This window comes from Dipodomys merriami, unplaced genomic scaffold (genome assembly GCF_024711535.1).
Source record: "Dipodomys merriami isolate MVZ:Mamm:240054 unplaced genomic scaffold, mDipMer1.0.p SCAF_2, whole genome shotgun sequence".
Classification (NCBI taxonomy): domain Eukaryota; kingdom Metazoa; phylum Chordata; class Mammalia; order Rodentia; family Heteromyidae; genus Dipodomys; species Dipodomys merriami.
This window is the reverse complement of record NW_027203381.1, coordinates 65,772,011-65,789,633: the sequence shown is the minus strand read 5'-3', so window position 1 is coordinate 65,789,633 and position 17,623 is coordinate 65,772,011. Positions and strand designations below refer to the sequence as shown.

General features: G+C 38.7%; 1 protein-coding gene across 1 annotated transcript in view; it reads left to right on the top strand.

Annotated features, from left to right (window-relative positions):
- The first annotated feature begins 6,085 nt into the window (after nt 1-6,085).
- Fgf12 (fibroblast growth factor 12) overlaps nt 6,086-17,623 on the top strand; it is a 539,269-nt gene continuing 527,731 nt past the window's right edge. The window contains exons 1-2 of the mRNA XM_070029838.1: nt 6,086-6,172; nt 6,359-6,502. Coding sequence (XP_069885939.1) covers nt 6,490-6,502 — 13 coding nt within the window. The 5' untranslated portion in view covers nt 6,086-6,172; nt 6,359-6,489. The remainder of the gene's footprint in view (nt 6,173-6,358; nt 6,503-17,623) is intronic.

Genomic DNA, 17,623 nt, shown 5'->3' with positions numbered 1-17,623 from the left:
GGATGTGGTGCTGTGGCTCAAGTGGTAGAGTGCTTGCCTTGAGCTGAAGAGCTGAGGGACAGTGCCAGGCCCAGAGTTCAGGCCCCATGGCTGACCAAAAAAAAAAAAAAAAAATATATATATATATATATATACATATATACACATACATATATACGTTTGATAGCTATAGAAAGAGGATCTCTTGGACAAATCAGAATGTCAGGTGACTCTAAGTACAAGGGCCTACTACCACTTAATCTTTGGCGTTTTTGAAAGAATAAATAGCTAGTCTACTAGACTTTTTCTATATTTCAGGTTCATCATCTAGCAAGTTCATAGTAACTAGGCCAAATGTTTTTCTTTACTAACACTCATGAAGCAATTCTTCCTTTAAATCCTCTCATTTATTGGGATGGGTGAATTAAACTCTTTTCTTGTAAAAATGTTACCAACATTCTAATTTTTTACTTAATTTATTGTTCTGGGCCTGGGTGCTGTCCCTTAGTTTTTGTGCTCAAGGCTACTACTCTACCACTTGAGCCCATAGCTCCACTTCCAGCTTTTTGGTGGTTTATTGGAGATAAGAATCTCCTGAACTTTCCTGCCTGTGCTGGCTTCAAACCACAGTCCTCAGATCTCAGACTCTTGGGTAGCTAGGATTACAGGTTTGAACCACTAGAACCTGACTTCCAGTCTCTAATCTTCAGACCAAATGAATCCAAGACTTTAATAAAAGTGAGTATAATTTGTTGAGTGACTAGTATTTTTTGGTATCTCTCTCTCTGTATCTTTATCTATCTATCTATCTATCTATCTATCTATCTATCTATCTATCTATCTATCTATCTATCTATCTATCTATCTATCTATCTATCTATCTATCTATCTCTATCTATCTATCTATCTTTATCTATCTATCTATCTATCTATCTATCTATCTATCTATCTATCTATCTATCTATCTATCTATCTATCTATATCTATATCTATCTATCTATCTATCTATCTATCTATCTATCTATCTATCTATCTATCTATCTATCTATCTATCTATCTATCTATCTATCTATCTACCTACCTACCTACCTATCTACCTATCTATCTATCTATCTATCTATCTATCTATCTATCTATCTATCTATCTATCTATCTATCTATCTATCTATCTATCTCACAATCAGCCCTTACAGCAGCCCTGCCTAGAAGGTGCTGTCACTGATGTTGCCACATAAAGAAACTAGCACAGGGATTCAATGTCTAAGATAGTACGGTATACAACAATAGGTTTGCTGTATTAGAACTCACATCTTGCTGATTTCAAAATCAGGCCCACATGAGCACTGTACTCCTTTACCTCCTTCCACTATGTACTTCATACTGGAACTTACACCTGGTGGACGATGATAATAACCTCTTATTATGAAAAGCACTTTTAGAATCACATATGTATGGTCACTGCCTCCCTACTTCAACCCTTGAAGTTTAGGCTTTAAGAATCAGCATGGTCTGTCTGTTTCTAGGTCTAACGTTTGAGACCTTTCCATGGCTAGCTGCCATCTGTTCTGTGCTGTCATCCTAGCTGGGATACCCTCTTGTCTTAGACCTTCCTAGATCTTTAAAAACCATGTCTGTTTCTGCCATCTTTAACAAGCATTGTGATTTTGAGGATAGAGATTATATTTCATTCATATTTTAACTTCTCTAATTCTTAGGTAAGTTGCTCATTTCCAACACAGAGATAATAACAGAGGTTAGGACTGCTATAAAATATGAAATAAAATCAGACATTCAGAATTCTTATCATAGTGCCTGACACTTAGTGAGTTATTATCATGATTTGTTATGATTCCTGAACTTAATGTCATATAATAAAGCCACAAAAACATGCGTATCAAATGTTTTTTTTTTTAAATTCATTTAATGTGTTTTCCAATGGTCAAGGCACTCTGTAAAGTACGAAGATAATACAGGAGCCCAGATTTTTTTATAGTAAGAGTGTGAAAACAGAAATAAAATATATACATAAATCATAATCATACAAAATAGAAAGTTGGAAGTGATGTAAGAGAAGTTAAAATGCAGAATCATTAGTGTTCTTAATAGAAAAAATATCCTTATGTAGAGTACCGGGGGAGACTGTAGGAGTAAAACAGAATATGTATTTGTAAATTTGGTATAATGAAGTGAAAAAAAAATACCAGAAATATGTTAGTAGTAACTATGGAAGTAAAGGAAAATGAAAATCTGGATGTTTATTTAGAATAATAGGGGCTAGCTGGGTGCTGGTGGCTCACACCTGAAGGTACTCAGGAAACTGATCTTAGGATTGCAGTTTGAAGCCAACCTGGGCAGCGAAGTCGGTGAGATTCTTATCTCCAATTAATCACAGAAAAAGCCAGAAATGGTACTGTGGCTCAAGTGGTAGAGCACTAGCCTTGTGCAAAAGGAGCCCAAGGACAGTGTCTAGGCCCAGAGTTCAAGCCCCAGAACTGGAAAAAAAAAAAGAAGAGAAATTATTATGCAGCATTTAATATTTTTTTGGGTCCGGTCGTGGAGCCTGAACTCTGGGCCTGGGCGCCGTCCCTCAGCTCTTCAGCTCAAGGCTAGCACTCTACCACTTGAGCCACAGCACAACTTCCGGCTTTTTTCTTTTTGCTGATGTGGTGCTGAGGAATTGAACCCAGGGCCTCAGGCATGCAAGGCAAGCGCTCTACCACTGAGCCACCTTCCCAGCCCTAGCATTTAACTTTTAAGACAAATAAAAAGGTCGCAAATGTCCGACCACAGATTTTTCCAATAAAGTAAAAAGAAACAATGACAGGAATAACATTGAAAGTTGTGAAGAAACAGTATAAGAGTTAACGAAGTAGGAGGCTCTTGTTCTGTCTATAGTGGGGGGGGGGGGAGGGGGAGAGAGGATTTACACAGGAAATCATCCTGGAAAAGATGGGTTACCTCTTTCTTCAGACCCTCAGATTTGGAGACAGTTCTGCTCCACTGTGAGACTACTGTCAAGTACTCTCCACACTATAATTTCTCCACCTGAAAGGTAGTAAATATTAATAGCATGTATATTCCTGTTGGTGGTAATGTTAGTTAGTGAAAGCAATATGGAAGTTCTTAAAACAATGAAAAAAATAGAATTTCCCTATGATCTTGATATGGTACTCCTGAGTATATGCCCAAAGGAATCAAAGTCAGCAAAGATATCTAGGTTTGTATTTATTGAGGCACTGTTCACAGTAAACAAGTTATGGGACCACCTTAGTTGTTGATCAACAATGTATGTAAAGAACATTTGTTATGGGCTGGGAAGGTAGCTAAGTGGTAGAGTGCTTGCCTTGCATGCATGAGGCCCTGGGTTCAATTCCTTAGCACCACACAAGCAGAAAAAGCTGGAAGTGGCGCTGTGGCTCAAGTGGTAGTCCTGGCCTTGAGCTGAAGAGCTGAGGGACAGCGCCCAGGCCCAGAGTTCAGGCCCCACAACCAACAACAACAAAAAGAATATTTGGTATATGTATGCAATAGAATATTACTCAACCATAAGGAATAAAATCATGTCAGTTGCAGGAAAATAAATGGAATTGGTGATCATCGTGTTAAGCAACATAAGCCAGAGTCAGAAAGATCAATATCACTTCCCTTGTATGCAGAATCATATTTTATCTTTTAAAAAGACATTAACATAGAAGAGAATTATTTGGTGGGGAACAGGGAAACTGAGGAAAGGGGTGTGAAAAAAGAAAAGGTGACAAGGGGTGTCTATAATTGAAGTCTATGAAAATGTCATAATAAACCCACATTTTGAACAATGAATAAACACTACTAAAAAGCAAGTGTATTTGAATTCAGAGGATATGTAGGGGGTTGGAAGGGATGGCAGAGGACTATGAAAGGGGTGATATTGATCAAGATGTATCATACTCATAATCTTGAATTGTAACATCTTTGTACAATTACTTAAAGATTGTAAAAATATAATACAAACAAAAAGCATAAGAAAAAAGTAAGTGTATCTGTATTCTGTACATATCTTCTCTTCTGAAATTCTAGAGAGAGAATGTTAGAAGGTTTAGGATTGAGAGCAGGAATTATGTATGTCAACAAAACAGATCATTGCTCTTCAGAAACCACTTGACCTTGATCCCATGTCCTATACTATCTAAATATTTAAAATTCACTCCAAGTTTTGTGATTATTCAAAAACTTTGTTTAGGCATGCAGTCCAGAGAGACTAAAAGATTAGTTGACTCTAGGGCCCCCATGTTTGAGAGTTTTAATTCCCCAATGCTGGATGGATGTACGCTTTGCCATAGCAGTTAAACAGCAGGAAGCGTCTGCTAAGAAATGTTCATTTCTACTTGAGCTGACATGATTAATATTTGTAATCATGGCCTAAAGGTATTGGAAAATCCCAGGTTGCCTTCCAAATCATTAGAGAAAGATTAAATTATAGTTAGCCTTGAGTTCTATGTTGGTGGTACCTGTTAGTGTGTTTCCACTTTTTGAAAACTGGGATAAAAAGGTACCGTAGAAGGGTCCCCAGGAACTGTGGAGTGTGTGATACATCTGCAAAGTTTTTTTTCTTGGATATTCCAAGTATTCCATAGAACAGTTTTCTGGATTTGTTTTTATGCCTAAAACAAATGTGGTTTTTTTTCTTGAGCAGCAAATTTCTTTGGATAATTTGGACAATTAAAAAATTAAGCTAGTCAATCTATGATTATTTGCTTACCAAATGTTTTTAATATGAATAGAGTACATAGGCTTTAAAAATATTCTGATAAGGAAGCAGCAGCTGAAGTTATTTTGGCTGAGCAAGAAAAACATTTCCCATGCCAATTGATAGAAAGATAACGTATCATTGCCCCCTTTCTATGGTACTGGGACTTGAACTCGGGCCCTTGCCTTCTCTCTCTCTCTCTCTCTCTCTGTCTCTGTCTCTGTCTCTGTCTCTGTCTCTGTCTCTGTCTCTCTGTCTCTGTCTCTCTCTGTCTCTGTCTCTGTCTCTGTCTCTGTCTCTGTCTCTCTCTCTGTCTCTGTCTCTCTGTCTCTCTGTCTCTCTGTCTGTCTCTCTGTCTCTCTGTCTCTCTGTCTCTCTCTCTCTCTCTCTCTCTCTCTCTCTCTCTCTCTCTCTCAAATCTAGCTCTCTACCACTTGAGCCACACCTCCACTTCTGGCATTTTGCTTGGCAATGTGAGCGAAGAGTCTCCCTGGCTGGCTTTTAACTGGGATCCTCCAGCACAGTTAGGATGACAGGCTTTAGCCATCAGACCACCTAGATATCCCATTCCAAAGTACTTGTCAAGAAGGTACTTGGGGACTTGGCTTTCTTGGTGGATCTTGGAAAGAAGCGAAAGTGTACCTTCACATATCCCCAGTGGCTGGGGAACTTTCGCAGCCCTGGAGTCTGCTCACGGATCGGCTTCAGGTGGAGGCCAGAGGCTGGCACAGAAACACCGAGTCTGCGTGGGCACAGGGAAGGAAGAACGCCCACCTTCGACAGCCCCAGGAACGTGCCGCCCTACACCCAACACAGGACACACCGAGTGCAGGAATGGCAGTGGAAATCCAAGTCCGTGGTTTTGGGGGCGGGGGGGGGGGAAGAGGGGAAGGACAAGCCCGGGGAGACAGACCCCTGGGAAAGATCTGAGCAGTTAGGAGGAGAAACCCAAATCGTGACCACTGAGCAGAGCTGCCAGTCCCTCCTTCTTGCTCCTTTCTCTTCCTCAGCTTGGGGTGGGGGACATCATACCCCCAACTTGTTCCAAGGCGTCAGTCATCCATCCTGGAAAAGCATGTAGGGTCGATCTACAGCTCTAGTCCAATCTATTATTATTATTATTATTATTATTATTATTATTATTATTATTAACCCCCTCCTAGTTTGCAGAGGAAAATCCCGTCCAGAGTCTATTTTTAGCAGCTCTTCGCTGTGACCGAACGCTCCATCTCTTCGGCTGGGATAACCGAGGCGGTACTGGGGAGGGAAGCGCGGGGGGGAGGGGGGGAGTGGGAGAGGGTGGGGGGGAGGGAGCAGGGGGCGGTGAAAAGGAGCCGGGAGGGACGGCCTGCGCATGCGTGCCAGCGCCCATGCCAATCCGCTGTACATCCAGGGAGCAAAGTGGGATGATCCGTCACTACACCTGCAGCACCACGCTCGGAGGACAGCTCCTGCTCGCGGACCCAGGTAAAATATTAAAGCATAATCGTAACCAAGAAGAGAAAAGACCGTGCCCAGCAGGCTCCGTGCATGCGTTTCAGTACCCGAGGCGCTTCGCAAACCTATCCCCCGTCCCCCCTCCTGCGGTGGCTGCTAAGCGTGTCCTTTGGTGGCTGAGCGCAGCTCCAAGGTTTAAGAAATCTCGTCTTTCAGGAAGCCTGAAGGGAAGGAAGGAAGTCCTGGCGAGATCCTCAGATCGGCGTCCCAGATTTGGGGATCTGTAGCGGGGCCCACACCTTCCGGCTAACTTCCATTGAACTTCCCCGCACTCGACAGGGACCGAAATGGAGAGCAAAGGTATGTGCGTGGCTGGTGGCCCCGGAGGGGGGACTTCCCGCTGGCCGGTGCGTGTGGCCCGGGCAGTCCTGGGTAGCGAGGGGACTGCAGTGCTGGGGAGCCAGCATCACACTAGGTCGATAGGAGGAGGAGACCTAGGTCCATTGCAGCACCGGGGCGAGTGGCAGGAAGAAGGCCACTTGGTTTTAACTCTCAGAGCCTGGAAGCCAGTGTTTGATACTCTTATCAGTTGCGTAGTGGAGTGTGATGAGTTCCCCCCCCCCCCACTCCACCTTCCCCCCTCTGGGTGGGGAGGGGGAGGGTGGTGGCGGGAGAAGCATTCCTCCCAAAATGGAGGGGGAGGAGATACGTTGCTAAAGCAATCTCTTCTCTGTTCAAATGGATTGATGGGAAAGAAATAGATTTTGTTTGCTTTAGGATCACTGACAGGCATGTTTGTATCCGAGGTACAGTAATGCTTTGCTTCAAAGAGGGTGAAAAAAAAAATAAAAGATGCTTGGAATTTTCCACCCCCACCCATGAACATGGTATTTCTGGATGTGTATGACCACATCTTTCTGCATATTGAATATGTATCAGCTGAAAAATTTGGGTCTACTTGAAACAGCGTGCATTGGAACTGACCTCTAAGGAGAACAGTATTAGAGTGCCGCTTGGCTCTCACGCATGATATGTTTGCCAGTTCTGGACATGTATGCATTCATATCCTCCTCGTAAGCAAATCTGCATGATGTGCACACCAGCTGGTACACGAACTGTATATTAAAAATCAACTTCTTGTTGACATATTTAATACACATAAACAGAATGACTGTTGAGATGGTTAGATTGGGTATTGATTGGGTTTAACCCCATCTGGGCACCGTATTCTTTTCTCTGCCACCTCAACATGCCCACCAGCTTGTGACAGCCTTGAATGATGTGGTCAGATATCCAGTAGAAATATTGGATGTATTTAATTCTGGTGAAATCAGAAGAATGATGTCAACTTTTACGAAACTATATTCATTACCCAGAACTCGAGAAGCTATATTTGAAGCAAGGTTTTATTTTTAACCAAGAATGTCACTCACTGTGGCATTGTACTTCGGATCAGGGAGTGGGGGTGACTTACCTATTTCTGGGATGATTAATAAAACTGGAGCATTGAATGATAGCAACTATGTTCAATAAGAGTATATGGAGCAGCTAATTAGTATTTATGTATTAATGAATTTGTATGTAAGCACACTATGGAAAGAACTCAAGTGTCTATTCAGATTAGTTCACAATTTTAAGTTTAAACAAATTATTTTATGATCTACTGATGGGCAGCTCAGTGTCTGACAATAATGAACATGTATGAGCAATCCATGACTATAAATGCACATGAGTTACTAGCTCTATCATAGAATCCATTTTAAAATGAAAGCTAATTTTCTTTAACTCATGAAGGTAGGTCTGTGATAATCTAGTAAATTAAACATTTGTAGAACATAAGGCTAACAAGAGAAAGGAGACTATAATTTTATAAAATAGTATTTTTGGGTGTGCTTAAATGACACTTGGAATTTGGTCATTAAATTTGTTACTTGGCAAGGGTTCTTGGTATAATTTTTATTTTTTGCCTCTGATTTGTGCTGTAACTTCAAGGCCAGTTGTAAAATAAGGATATATCTCTTAGCAGTATCTTTTACTTTCCTCATCGCCCATGAAAATATGCTATGTGCCATGCAGAGTTTGAGATGTTTTGTATCTCTGATTGATAACAGTAGGACTTCAGCCATGCTGCCACTGTTGGGATTTCAGAAAGGAGAAAAAATTTGAGAAGTATATGAGAAGGATCTGATCTGAAGTTCTATGTGAATCCAGAAAACAATGATCTATCTATCTATCTATCTATCTATCTATCTATCTATCTATCTATCTATCTATCTATCTATCTATCTATCTATCTATGTATCTATCTATGTATCTATGTATCTATCTATCTATCTATGTATCTCTCTCTCTCTCTCTCTCTCTCTCTCTCTCTCTCTCTCTCTCTCTCTCTCTCTCTCTCTCTCTCTCTCTCTCTCTCTCTCTCTCTCTCTCTATCTATATGGTTGTGATCCAAAAGCAACAAATATTTTTGCCACAGCTTATAGTGTGTTGTAATTTTGGGTTGAACCAATAATTTCTCTCTGAGAATAATTTCCTGGGACCAAAGCTAAGGTGAACGTTTTTATGAATGTTAGTGTCTGGACTTCACAAAGATCAATTAGCCAGTTAACAATTGCATAAAAATATTGAATTATACACACACACACATACTAGCCTCACTTTTTAAGCTGATATGAATGGCATGCAAAGGTAGCCAACTTGAAATATTTTACTTTAGAAAGAAAAGAATGCATTAAGAGTTTATATGTATGCCTGTTCCATTCTAATTGGTTCATCTTTTATACTCTGTACTGCTATGCATCATTTTTCCCCAACAGAATCAAATATAATTCTAGAAACACATTTTCAAATGTAAGTACATATAATTATTCTTTTCTAACAGATGCTCTTTTTTAAAAGAGAAGGTCAAAGAGTCATTGCAGGAGTTAGTTGAGGATAAAAGAATTCCTGATCCCAAAAAAGTTCTAATGGCCAATTTAATTGTGACTATTGTCATCAGCATTTGACAACTTTCACATTTTTCTAGTGCATTGAAAACCTTTCTTAGAGGACGGTTCAGAATCTCTATCCAGACCTAGTTATTTACTAGTAAGATCAATTACCTTTTGCTTCCTGATTACTTATTATTTTACATCACTTCCTATCATTGGGGGAAAGAGAAGAGGAAATCAGTTCATGGTCCACTTCAGTAATCTTTTTGCACTATGGCAATAGTGCTTGAAAAATTTGTGTTGCTGAACAATCTAAGCTTTTTTGACAACATTTCTGCCTGGTAGGACTCAAGGAGTTGAGGCTGTAAACTAACTTAAAGTATTTAGTATTGAGACCATTGGTCCATTGGTCCACAAATTTCATTGCATATTGCAATCACTTCACAGGCCTTTTAAGCACCCAGGATCCCTGCCCGCTATTAAGTTAAAATGTTGGAGTGGGAGAAATATCATGGTAGATTTTAAAATATTTTAATGTACATGTTCAAAAATCACTTATTTAGACTTTTGATACTCAAATCACTTACTTAGACTAGACTTCTTTTAGAGGTTCTAATTTTTATTCTAGGCCTATGGCATTAGAATCTTGGGTAATTTGTATAAATATTAAAATTTGAGAAGCACAGATTTAGTTTCCCTGTTTCTTTTTCTTGTCCTTCCTTGTCTTTGTCACATATTTGTTTATCTAGGTCCTCAACACATTGGCATAGTACTCTTTAGGAACACCTGTAGAGCTTTTCAAGTGTAAGGCTGTTTAAGCAACACCCCTAGAGATTTTGGGGTATTTGGTTCTGGCTTAGGACCTGGGCATAGGTATTTTCAAATACTTTTCAAATAGGTTTTTTCAAATACTTCAGTTCATAGCCCTAGATAATCAGTAACCTTGGCTTTTACCATTGGTGGTCCCCAGAGAGGAAAAATAGCATCTGAGAGTTTGTAAGAAATGTAGAGTCTTAGAATGATACCACTCCAGGGACTTCAGTAGAGAAAACTTAGTATCATCTAACTAATCAACATAGACTCAACGTATATGTGGCAATGTTCTAGTCATCTGATTGCTTTGGGAACGAATGGAAATAAAATGGAAAAGAAATTCTCTGCCTCATGGTTAGATCAGAAATCAGATTCACTTCTAAGTGCCTTGACTGTTCTTATTCAAGTCATTTACTTAAAGAACCCAATTATCTTTAAACAGTTACTCTCTAAATTTATCTTGAACTTATGACAAGGACTCACTTGTTAGCGATTGTAATGTGAAGATATTTGACTACTTAAATCAAGAATAAAGTTTCCATTGTCATATAGCTTCATTCAAGTGTTTTAAGATTCATTTGACACATCTCTTGTTTCAGTATTTTTTCCTGACCTCCTTTTTTATATCTAGATATCTTTATATATTTATATCTAGATATCTTTATATATTTATATATAGATATCTTTATATATAGAGAGAAGTAGAGAGATAGATAGTACACACTTGTCTTTATGAGATAGGTGCTTACTATATAGCCCAAACTGGCCCCAACTCCCAACATAGCTCAGGTTGGCTGTGAACTCATGAACTTCCTGCCTCAGCCTTCCAAGTACTGGGATTAAAGCTGTAATCCACAATTCTTGGCTTTCAAATTAATATTTTAGTGGTGTACTTATTTATCCTTCATGTATTATATGTCTTGTAAACAGCTTATAATTTTTGTGTTCTTCCTTTAAACAAATATTTACTAAGCCTATGCTTTCTGCCCAATGCAATTGATTCCAAAAATCTAACAGAAAACTAAGATGGAACCCTTGATTTTACAGGTTTCAAACTCGTACCTCCACAAATAGCACAAATAGATTAATCTTGTGGGCACAATCTAAGCTTCCAAAATTTTTGCTGTGCCTACTCATGCCTACCTTAGAACACTTTAGTTTACGTAGTAGGGATTCAAATTTTATACATTGAATTGAATATCATTTACTCATTTTTCACATTCTGATTATGCATCCAGAAGATTGTATATTGGGGGAGGTAAAAAGTTTATCAGGAGGGTTCCTGGAAACGTCAGTTTGATTCGAGCATAGAAAGCAAGAATCTGGCTTGTTCCTTGATAGACATTTACACGTGTTCCCTATGAAAATTCAGTTCTGTGTTCTGATCTCCTCAGTCATTAGAGTCCAGCTGGGGGTAGGAGACAGCATAGTTAAGGCACAGAACAGTCATTTCTCTGAAGCTAAGATCATTCATCTTGCAGGGGCAAAAAGAAACATTTATGTGGTCATAGGTTTCGCAGAACTGCCAAGTGATTTTAGGAAAAGCCACTTTGCTGTTAAACCACAACACTTAGGTCCTCATTGTTGGATAAGTAAAACACATTGCAGAAAAATCATCACCGAACAGGTTGCCAGGCAAAGGAAATCTAAATTCTTACTCCAGCTCTAGTGATGGAACTTTGGACAAAATTTCTTCTTTGGGGTCTTATGATTTTTAACTATTAAGAGGGCTAAATTTGTTGAACTCAAAAGGCTTATTGAATTACCATGCTGTTATGGGCACACTGTTACATGCAGAGGATGGAGGTGTAGAATAGTAACTTCCTTTGTGGCCTAGGGATATTTGAGCAGTTCAAGGGCTATCCATTTCTAATATTGTATGCATCTCGTCTATTCATCCTTCTGAGTTTCCCCTTCTGTTACCCAGAAGGCTAGGATACAAAATCTTAACCATGTATAAAGATCTTAAGGAGGGTTTCATGTTTCAAGTAATAATGTCTTCCATTCATTTTTGGTTGTTTTCTTTAAACAGAATCAAGGAGTGGGAGAACATTTGAATTCAAGCTATGTATCTACTCCAAAAGTTGTTCCAACTGACTAGTACCTAGCTAGCAACCTGACTTCCATAGATATGATCAGGCTTGTTGGCCTCAGTAATGGGTCTAGGGGTGGTCAATGAGTTATTTACTAGTCTTTTATCCCTCTCTTTATATCTCTTTATGTTTGTGAAACACTGATAACATTAAATAGGAGGTATATACCCACCGAATGACCAATAATTATTTATTAAATTTATTAGTATTGGCTTTCTTGATTTGTCAAATATGAATAGCTACAGTTAAACATAACTAAGAAATTTTGTATTTTTTCAAAGGAATTTTAATGTATTCTATACCCCCAAAGACTGGGGATTTATAGGTTTTTACTTTATTTTATAGACCACAAAACAGAGGCTCTAAGACTAAATGATTTAGGCAACTTATCTCCTCTCTGTTTCTCTGCAAATTAAAATTTATATCCTCACCCCAGTCCACACATGATTATGAAAGAAAAAAACCTCACACTCATAAAACATTTAAAGTTCTTTAAAATGGAGGTCTAACGGTTATCTTTATTAGCTGTGTTTAGGTTTTTACTAGACTGTGGATCCTTGAAATAGAAATTGGACCTTTGCTATTTTTGTAGTTTTAGCAGCAAATATATGGCAAATAATCTTCACTGATATGGCAAATAATCTTCACTGACTTCACAAAGGCTTTAATTGACTGAAAATATTAGTTTCCCCCTTATTTTTATTTATTTCTTCATTTGATGCTGGAGATGGCATTCAGGGTCTTCAATTGTGTTTAGAACATACTCTAAAACTGACCTACATCCTCCATACCTATTTTACATTTTTGATAGTTACTTCTCAAATACCCGAATCTATCTTTATTACAAGATTGTGTTTTGAGGTACTTATGTAATATTTTGTGATTTAGAAAAGGTCAAGTGTTGTGCTTTGGAATGGGATTAAAACATCAACTATTTATTCTGGTCATCCACAGTGGTTCTGAGTCTGACATGCACATCAGTCTGGGAATCCTGGGCTATATGGCCTTGAGCCATTTTAGAAGCATTCAGGAAATTGAGATGTGCAGTAAGCTCCTGGGATGGGTCCTATGAAACCCTACCATGTATCTTTGTCCTTAATCAAGGACACTTTCAGCCTCCTTCATAGGCCTTATCTTTTGTTGCCACGATCTTTAGTGATAATCTCATACATGTAAAAGAAAGATTCCATTCCTGTATCTCTGGTTAGAAAACTGGTATGAAAAATAGGTTGCAAGAATCTGAAACTAGGATGACATGTCATTTCTCCTACCATCTTCCTCTTATTAGCATCTTTACATGAAGAACATGGCAGTATTTTTTTTCCAGGATCTGTGTCTATAGTTCTAATTTTAGTTTTCTCATCTCTCCAGTTACTTTTTGAAACAGTCCCTTCTCCTTGTTTTTAGGAATGTGGAGCTCCCACCAAGGAAGGCTGTGGTACTTAGATGCTCTGATGTAAATGACAGGAGCTTGGCAGCAATCCCAAAGGACACCTGTGGCTCTTCACAGAGCTTTTCTCATTTGTTCTAGCAAATGAGATTTTTGGATTTTTAGCTGAAACAAACTCCATTGCCAGGGATTCCGAGAGCACAGATCATTGAAGCGGGATATAAAGCACATAAAGAAGCAAAAAGAAAATGTTAGTCTGTAGTTAGGATTTTTTGTCCTGACCTTTGTGACCCTCCTACTGGCACCTCTGGAGTGTTAGGATTACAGGGATGTACCACTACTCTTTTCTCTTTTGACTGGATTAGCCTGAGAAACAGCCCAAAAGGAAAATCCATAAACTTTCGAAGGACAACTACACACACACACACACACACACACACACACACACACACACACACACACACACACACACACACACACACACACACACACACACACACACACACACACTTTCTTAGAAACAGACAAGAGGCTTTTCCCAATCCTCAAATATGGGTAACCTTCAAACAGCTTGAGCAAGCCTCCATAGAAGGAAAATTGGGAAATTTCTTTTCAGTTATTTGGAGACTAACAAATCTAGACATACTGGGATGGTTTTGCTTTAAGGTTCGTTCACATACTAAAATTGGTTTAGGTGCTCCATAAATAAGACAATTATAAAAACGGTTGTGTGAACATTCTAGTTATTAAAATCTAAGAAGTCTAAAATTAGATACAAAGGCTCTTCTTTCATTTCAAAATATTTAAAATATGACCGGCACTATTTAAAATTGAATTTGGTTTAATTATTCTTGGGCTTTAAAGGAGAAATTTCTGTGTGTCAAGAGTAAAGGTTTTCACATAAATTATACTTAATTTGCAGACCCAATAAAGTTTTAAGAATCATAGATTTACCTTGGTTTCTTTTTATTACACATTTTTTTGTGCCAGTACTGCCTTAGGCAACACTGTCACTAAGTTTTTTGCTTACGGCTTTTTTTTTTAGCTTTTTGATTGGAGGTAAGAGTCTCACAGACTTGCCAGCCCAGGCTGGTTTTGAACTGTGATCCTCACATCTCAGCCTCCTGAGTAGCTAGGATTTTAGATGTGAGCCACCATACCCAGCTCTGACCCAAGTTTTCAATGTTGTGACTTCTGTAACTAAAGTTGTTGGGCTCGTAGGTAGGTTAATCTATTAGAAAGTACTGAGACTGGGGGGAAATTGCTACTTGGTTTATTACATAGCATAATTGTGACTGTATATAGGCCACAGGTGTACATCTGCATTGATGGGCAGCTGCAGAGGCTGTATGGAAAGACTCTGGCTTAGAAATCATGGAGATTTGGAATTAAATCTTAATTCCTGCTCCAACCCTTTCTGTGAGTTTGAGCTGGCTATTTCTTTCTCTGGTTTTGTTCTTCTATTAAAGAAAAGTGGATTTGGTCAAAAGTCTGTGCATTGGGAAGATGATGACAACTAGAGTTATGGAATATTTATATAAAAATGCAGTGGATATGTTCTGTTTCCTGATTTATGTTTGGCTTTTGTTTACTGTTTTATCTGACCACATTTGATAACTTTTCTTGTTTTTCTCAGCAGATTGTACAGTATTATTTTCTAACATCCTTTTTTCACACTCATATCTGTTCTTGTTGCAATTAAGATTAGTTTATGTGCCCATCATTTATAAAATTTATTTGTTGAATATGGTGTCATCTCTTTCTTGCCCGAGGCAAGATTCTAATATTTAAAAGGAAGAAATAGTAACAGAATTGCGCCAGCAGTCCAAGTGCTGAGGTATTTTACTCATAATTTAGAAGGGAGATGAGGTTTTCTTTTAAGGTTTCAGTCATTAGCAATGTAATGTTCAAAACTAAATTTACCCATTTTTGCCTTCAAACAATTTAAAAACTGATAACTATTTTTCCCAGTGCATGAGATAGAGGGAGAGTTTTTGGCTTCCAGATAAAAGATGTCCTAAGACATCTTGTTAAGAGATAGAATTTTTGATTATGCAGTGAACAAAAGGGAATAAAAAATTTAACGGCCATTAACATGTTTATGCACATGAATTACCACCAGAAATACTTGTGATACAACAGCAATGCTTTAAAAAGCATAGGTGCACATATTTGCTGATTACTGCAAAGTAAAAAGTTATGTCTGTTGACAATATAAAAACTGCTGTTAGTTAAATAATGATTAAACTCTGAATGGATCCTTATTCTTTTTCAAATCTTTTATCAGTATTTGATGACAGTTATTATTTTTCTGTCTAGTAGATATAACAGTTATAAACTGTTAAATGGATTTACTTAAACTTCAACAAATCTCTTCATGCTTCGTGGTTTCATGCTTTATTCATGTCAGACATGGAGAGGACATTTGAGGAGAAAAGTGAGTGCCTGAAATGATGGTTCTGTAGCTTTTGCTATGGGTATAAGACACCATATTCTACTTGTATTGGCTTATGTAACCCTCACAGCAATCCAGTAAGACAGACACTACTCTCAGAAAGTCAGGCATAGAGCTGTCAGATGACATCTGAGTCTGAACCACGGAACATCAAAGGTATGCTTTGCTCTCTTTGGGGATGCCAACAAGCATTTCTTTATTACTGAAAAACCGTCGAGGTACATGCAGATCTATTAACTTTCAGGACATCCAATCTCTGCTGACTTAGAGTCACCTGAAAGCCTGGAAACTATGAGCAACAGGCCTGGAGAGTCACTGGCTTGCTGCTTGCTGTCTCTTGGTTTCTAGAAAGAACTTAGTGCTCTTATGTGCAGTAAATTGGTTTCCAACCTCAGGGACCTCATTAAGCATAGGGTTTCAACTTCCTTTACTAATCCTTTCCCTGAATGGTTGTCCTGCTCATGTGGGAAACTCACTGTGTAGGTAAATGATCACAAGACTAGAAGTTGCATATACCACCAGCAGCTTTGTATTTCCTGAAACCTGAAAAAAAGAAGTATTTCCATGTCATTGCTTCCTAATTTGTATAAGATTAATTTAAAAATTAATGGAAGAAATCTACCTTCTATTTATCTATTTTGCCTGTCTATATGTAGGGAGAGAGAGAGACAGAGAGAGAGAGAGAGAGAGAGAGAGAGAGAGAGAGAGAGAGAGAGAGAGAGAGAGAGAGAGAGAGACAGAGAGAGAGAGAGAGAGAGAGAGAGAGAGAGAGAGAGAGAGAGAGAGAGAGAGAGGAAAAGTGAACCAAGCATAAAACCAATTGTCAATAATAACTTGTAGTGTCGTTTTGTGATCTGGTGCTTAGGACTATTATTTTCTCTATGTATGGGGCTAGGTTTTGGCCTTAAGATCTTGACTATCATGTCAGTGTCTCATGATGCTTTTGGAGTTCTCTATGTCTCTGTATGTGAGCATTGTTGATGCATGACTTGGGTTTTTACCCAGTTCCGAAGCCACTGCCTTCCTCCTCATCAGGCCACATTTCTTCCTTCCTGTTATTGTTCATCTGTCCTGCCTTGACACCAGCTGCACCTGGTCTCAAATTGGTTGCATGCTTCCATAACTTTTTTGGTACTGGTTACTCTTGCTGGCCTCACTTTTATTTATTTATTTTTCTAAGCTTGAGTTCATGAATTTCTCTGGCTACAACTACAAAAATGTCCTGTAGTTCTGCTGTGCATTTTTTTTTGACAGTTGTGAGGCTTGAACTCTGGGCCTAGGCACTTTCCCTCAGCTCTTCAGCTCAAGGATAGTGCTCTACCACTTGAGTCACAGTGCCACTTCTGGCTTTTTCTGTTTATGTGGTGGTGAGGAATCAAACCCAGGCCCTCATGCATGGAAGACAAGCACTCTACCACTGATCCACCTTTCCTACCCTCTGCTGTGAATTTTAAAACAATGAACAACAGTTACTGGCTTAAGTCACGTTATGAAAACAAACTGTAGTCATATCAATTGCTAATCACTATTATTTGGATCAGAATTTAACTAATTTGCTCCTGTCTGGCTTAAAACAAAGTCTTGTTTCCTTAGGAAAGAGAACTTGTCTATTATAACCAGTGTCAACATGGTTGATTAGGGCCTGGACACACTACTGTTTTATAAAAAGTGAGGACAAGTTTCTGCCCAGTTGTCGTCCCTTATCATAGGATCGCAGACTTAACTATGTGTCATAATAAATTGTTACTTATAGAAACACAGATTACTGGTTTCCACCTGCGCAGCTACTAATTCAGT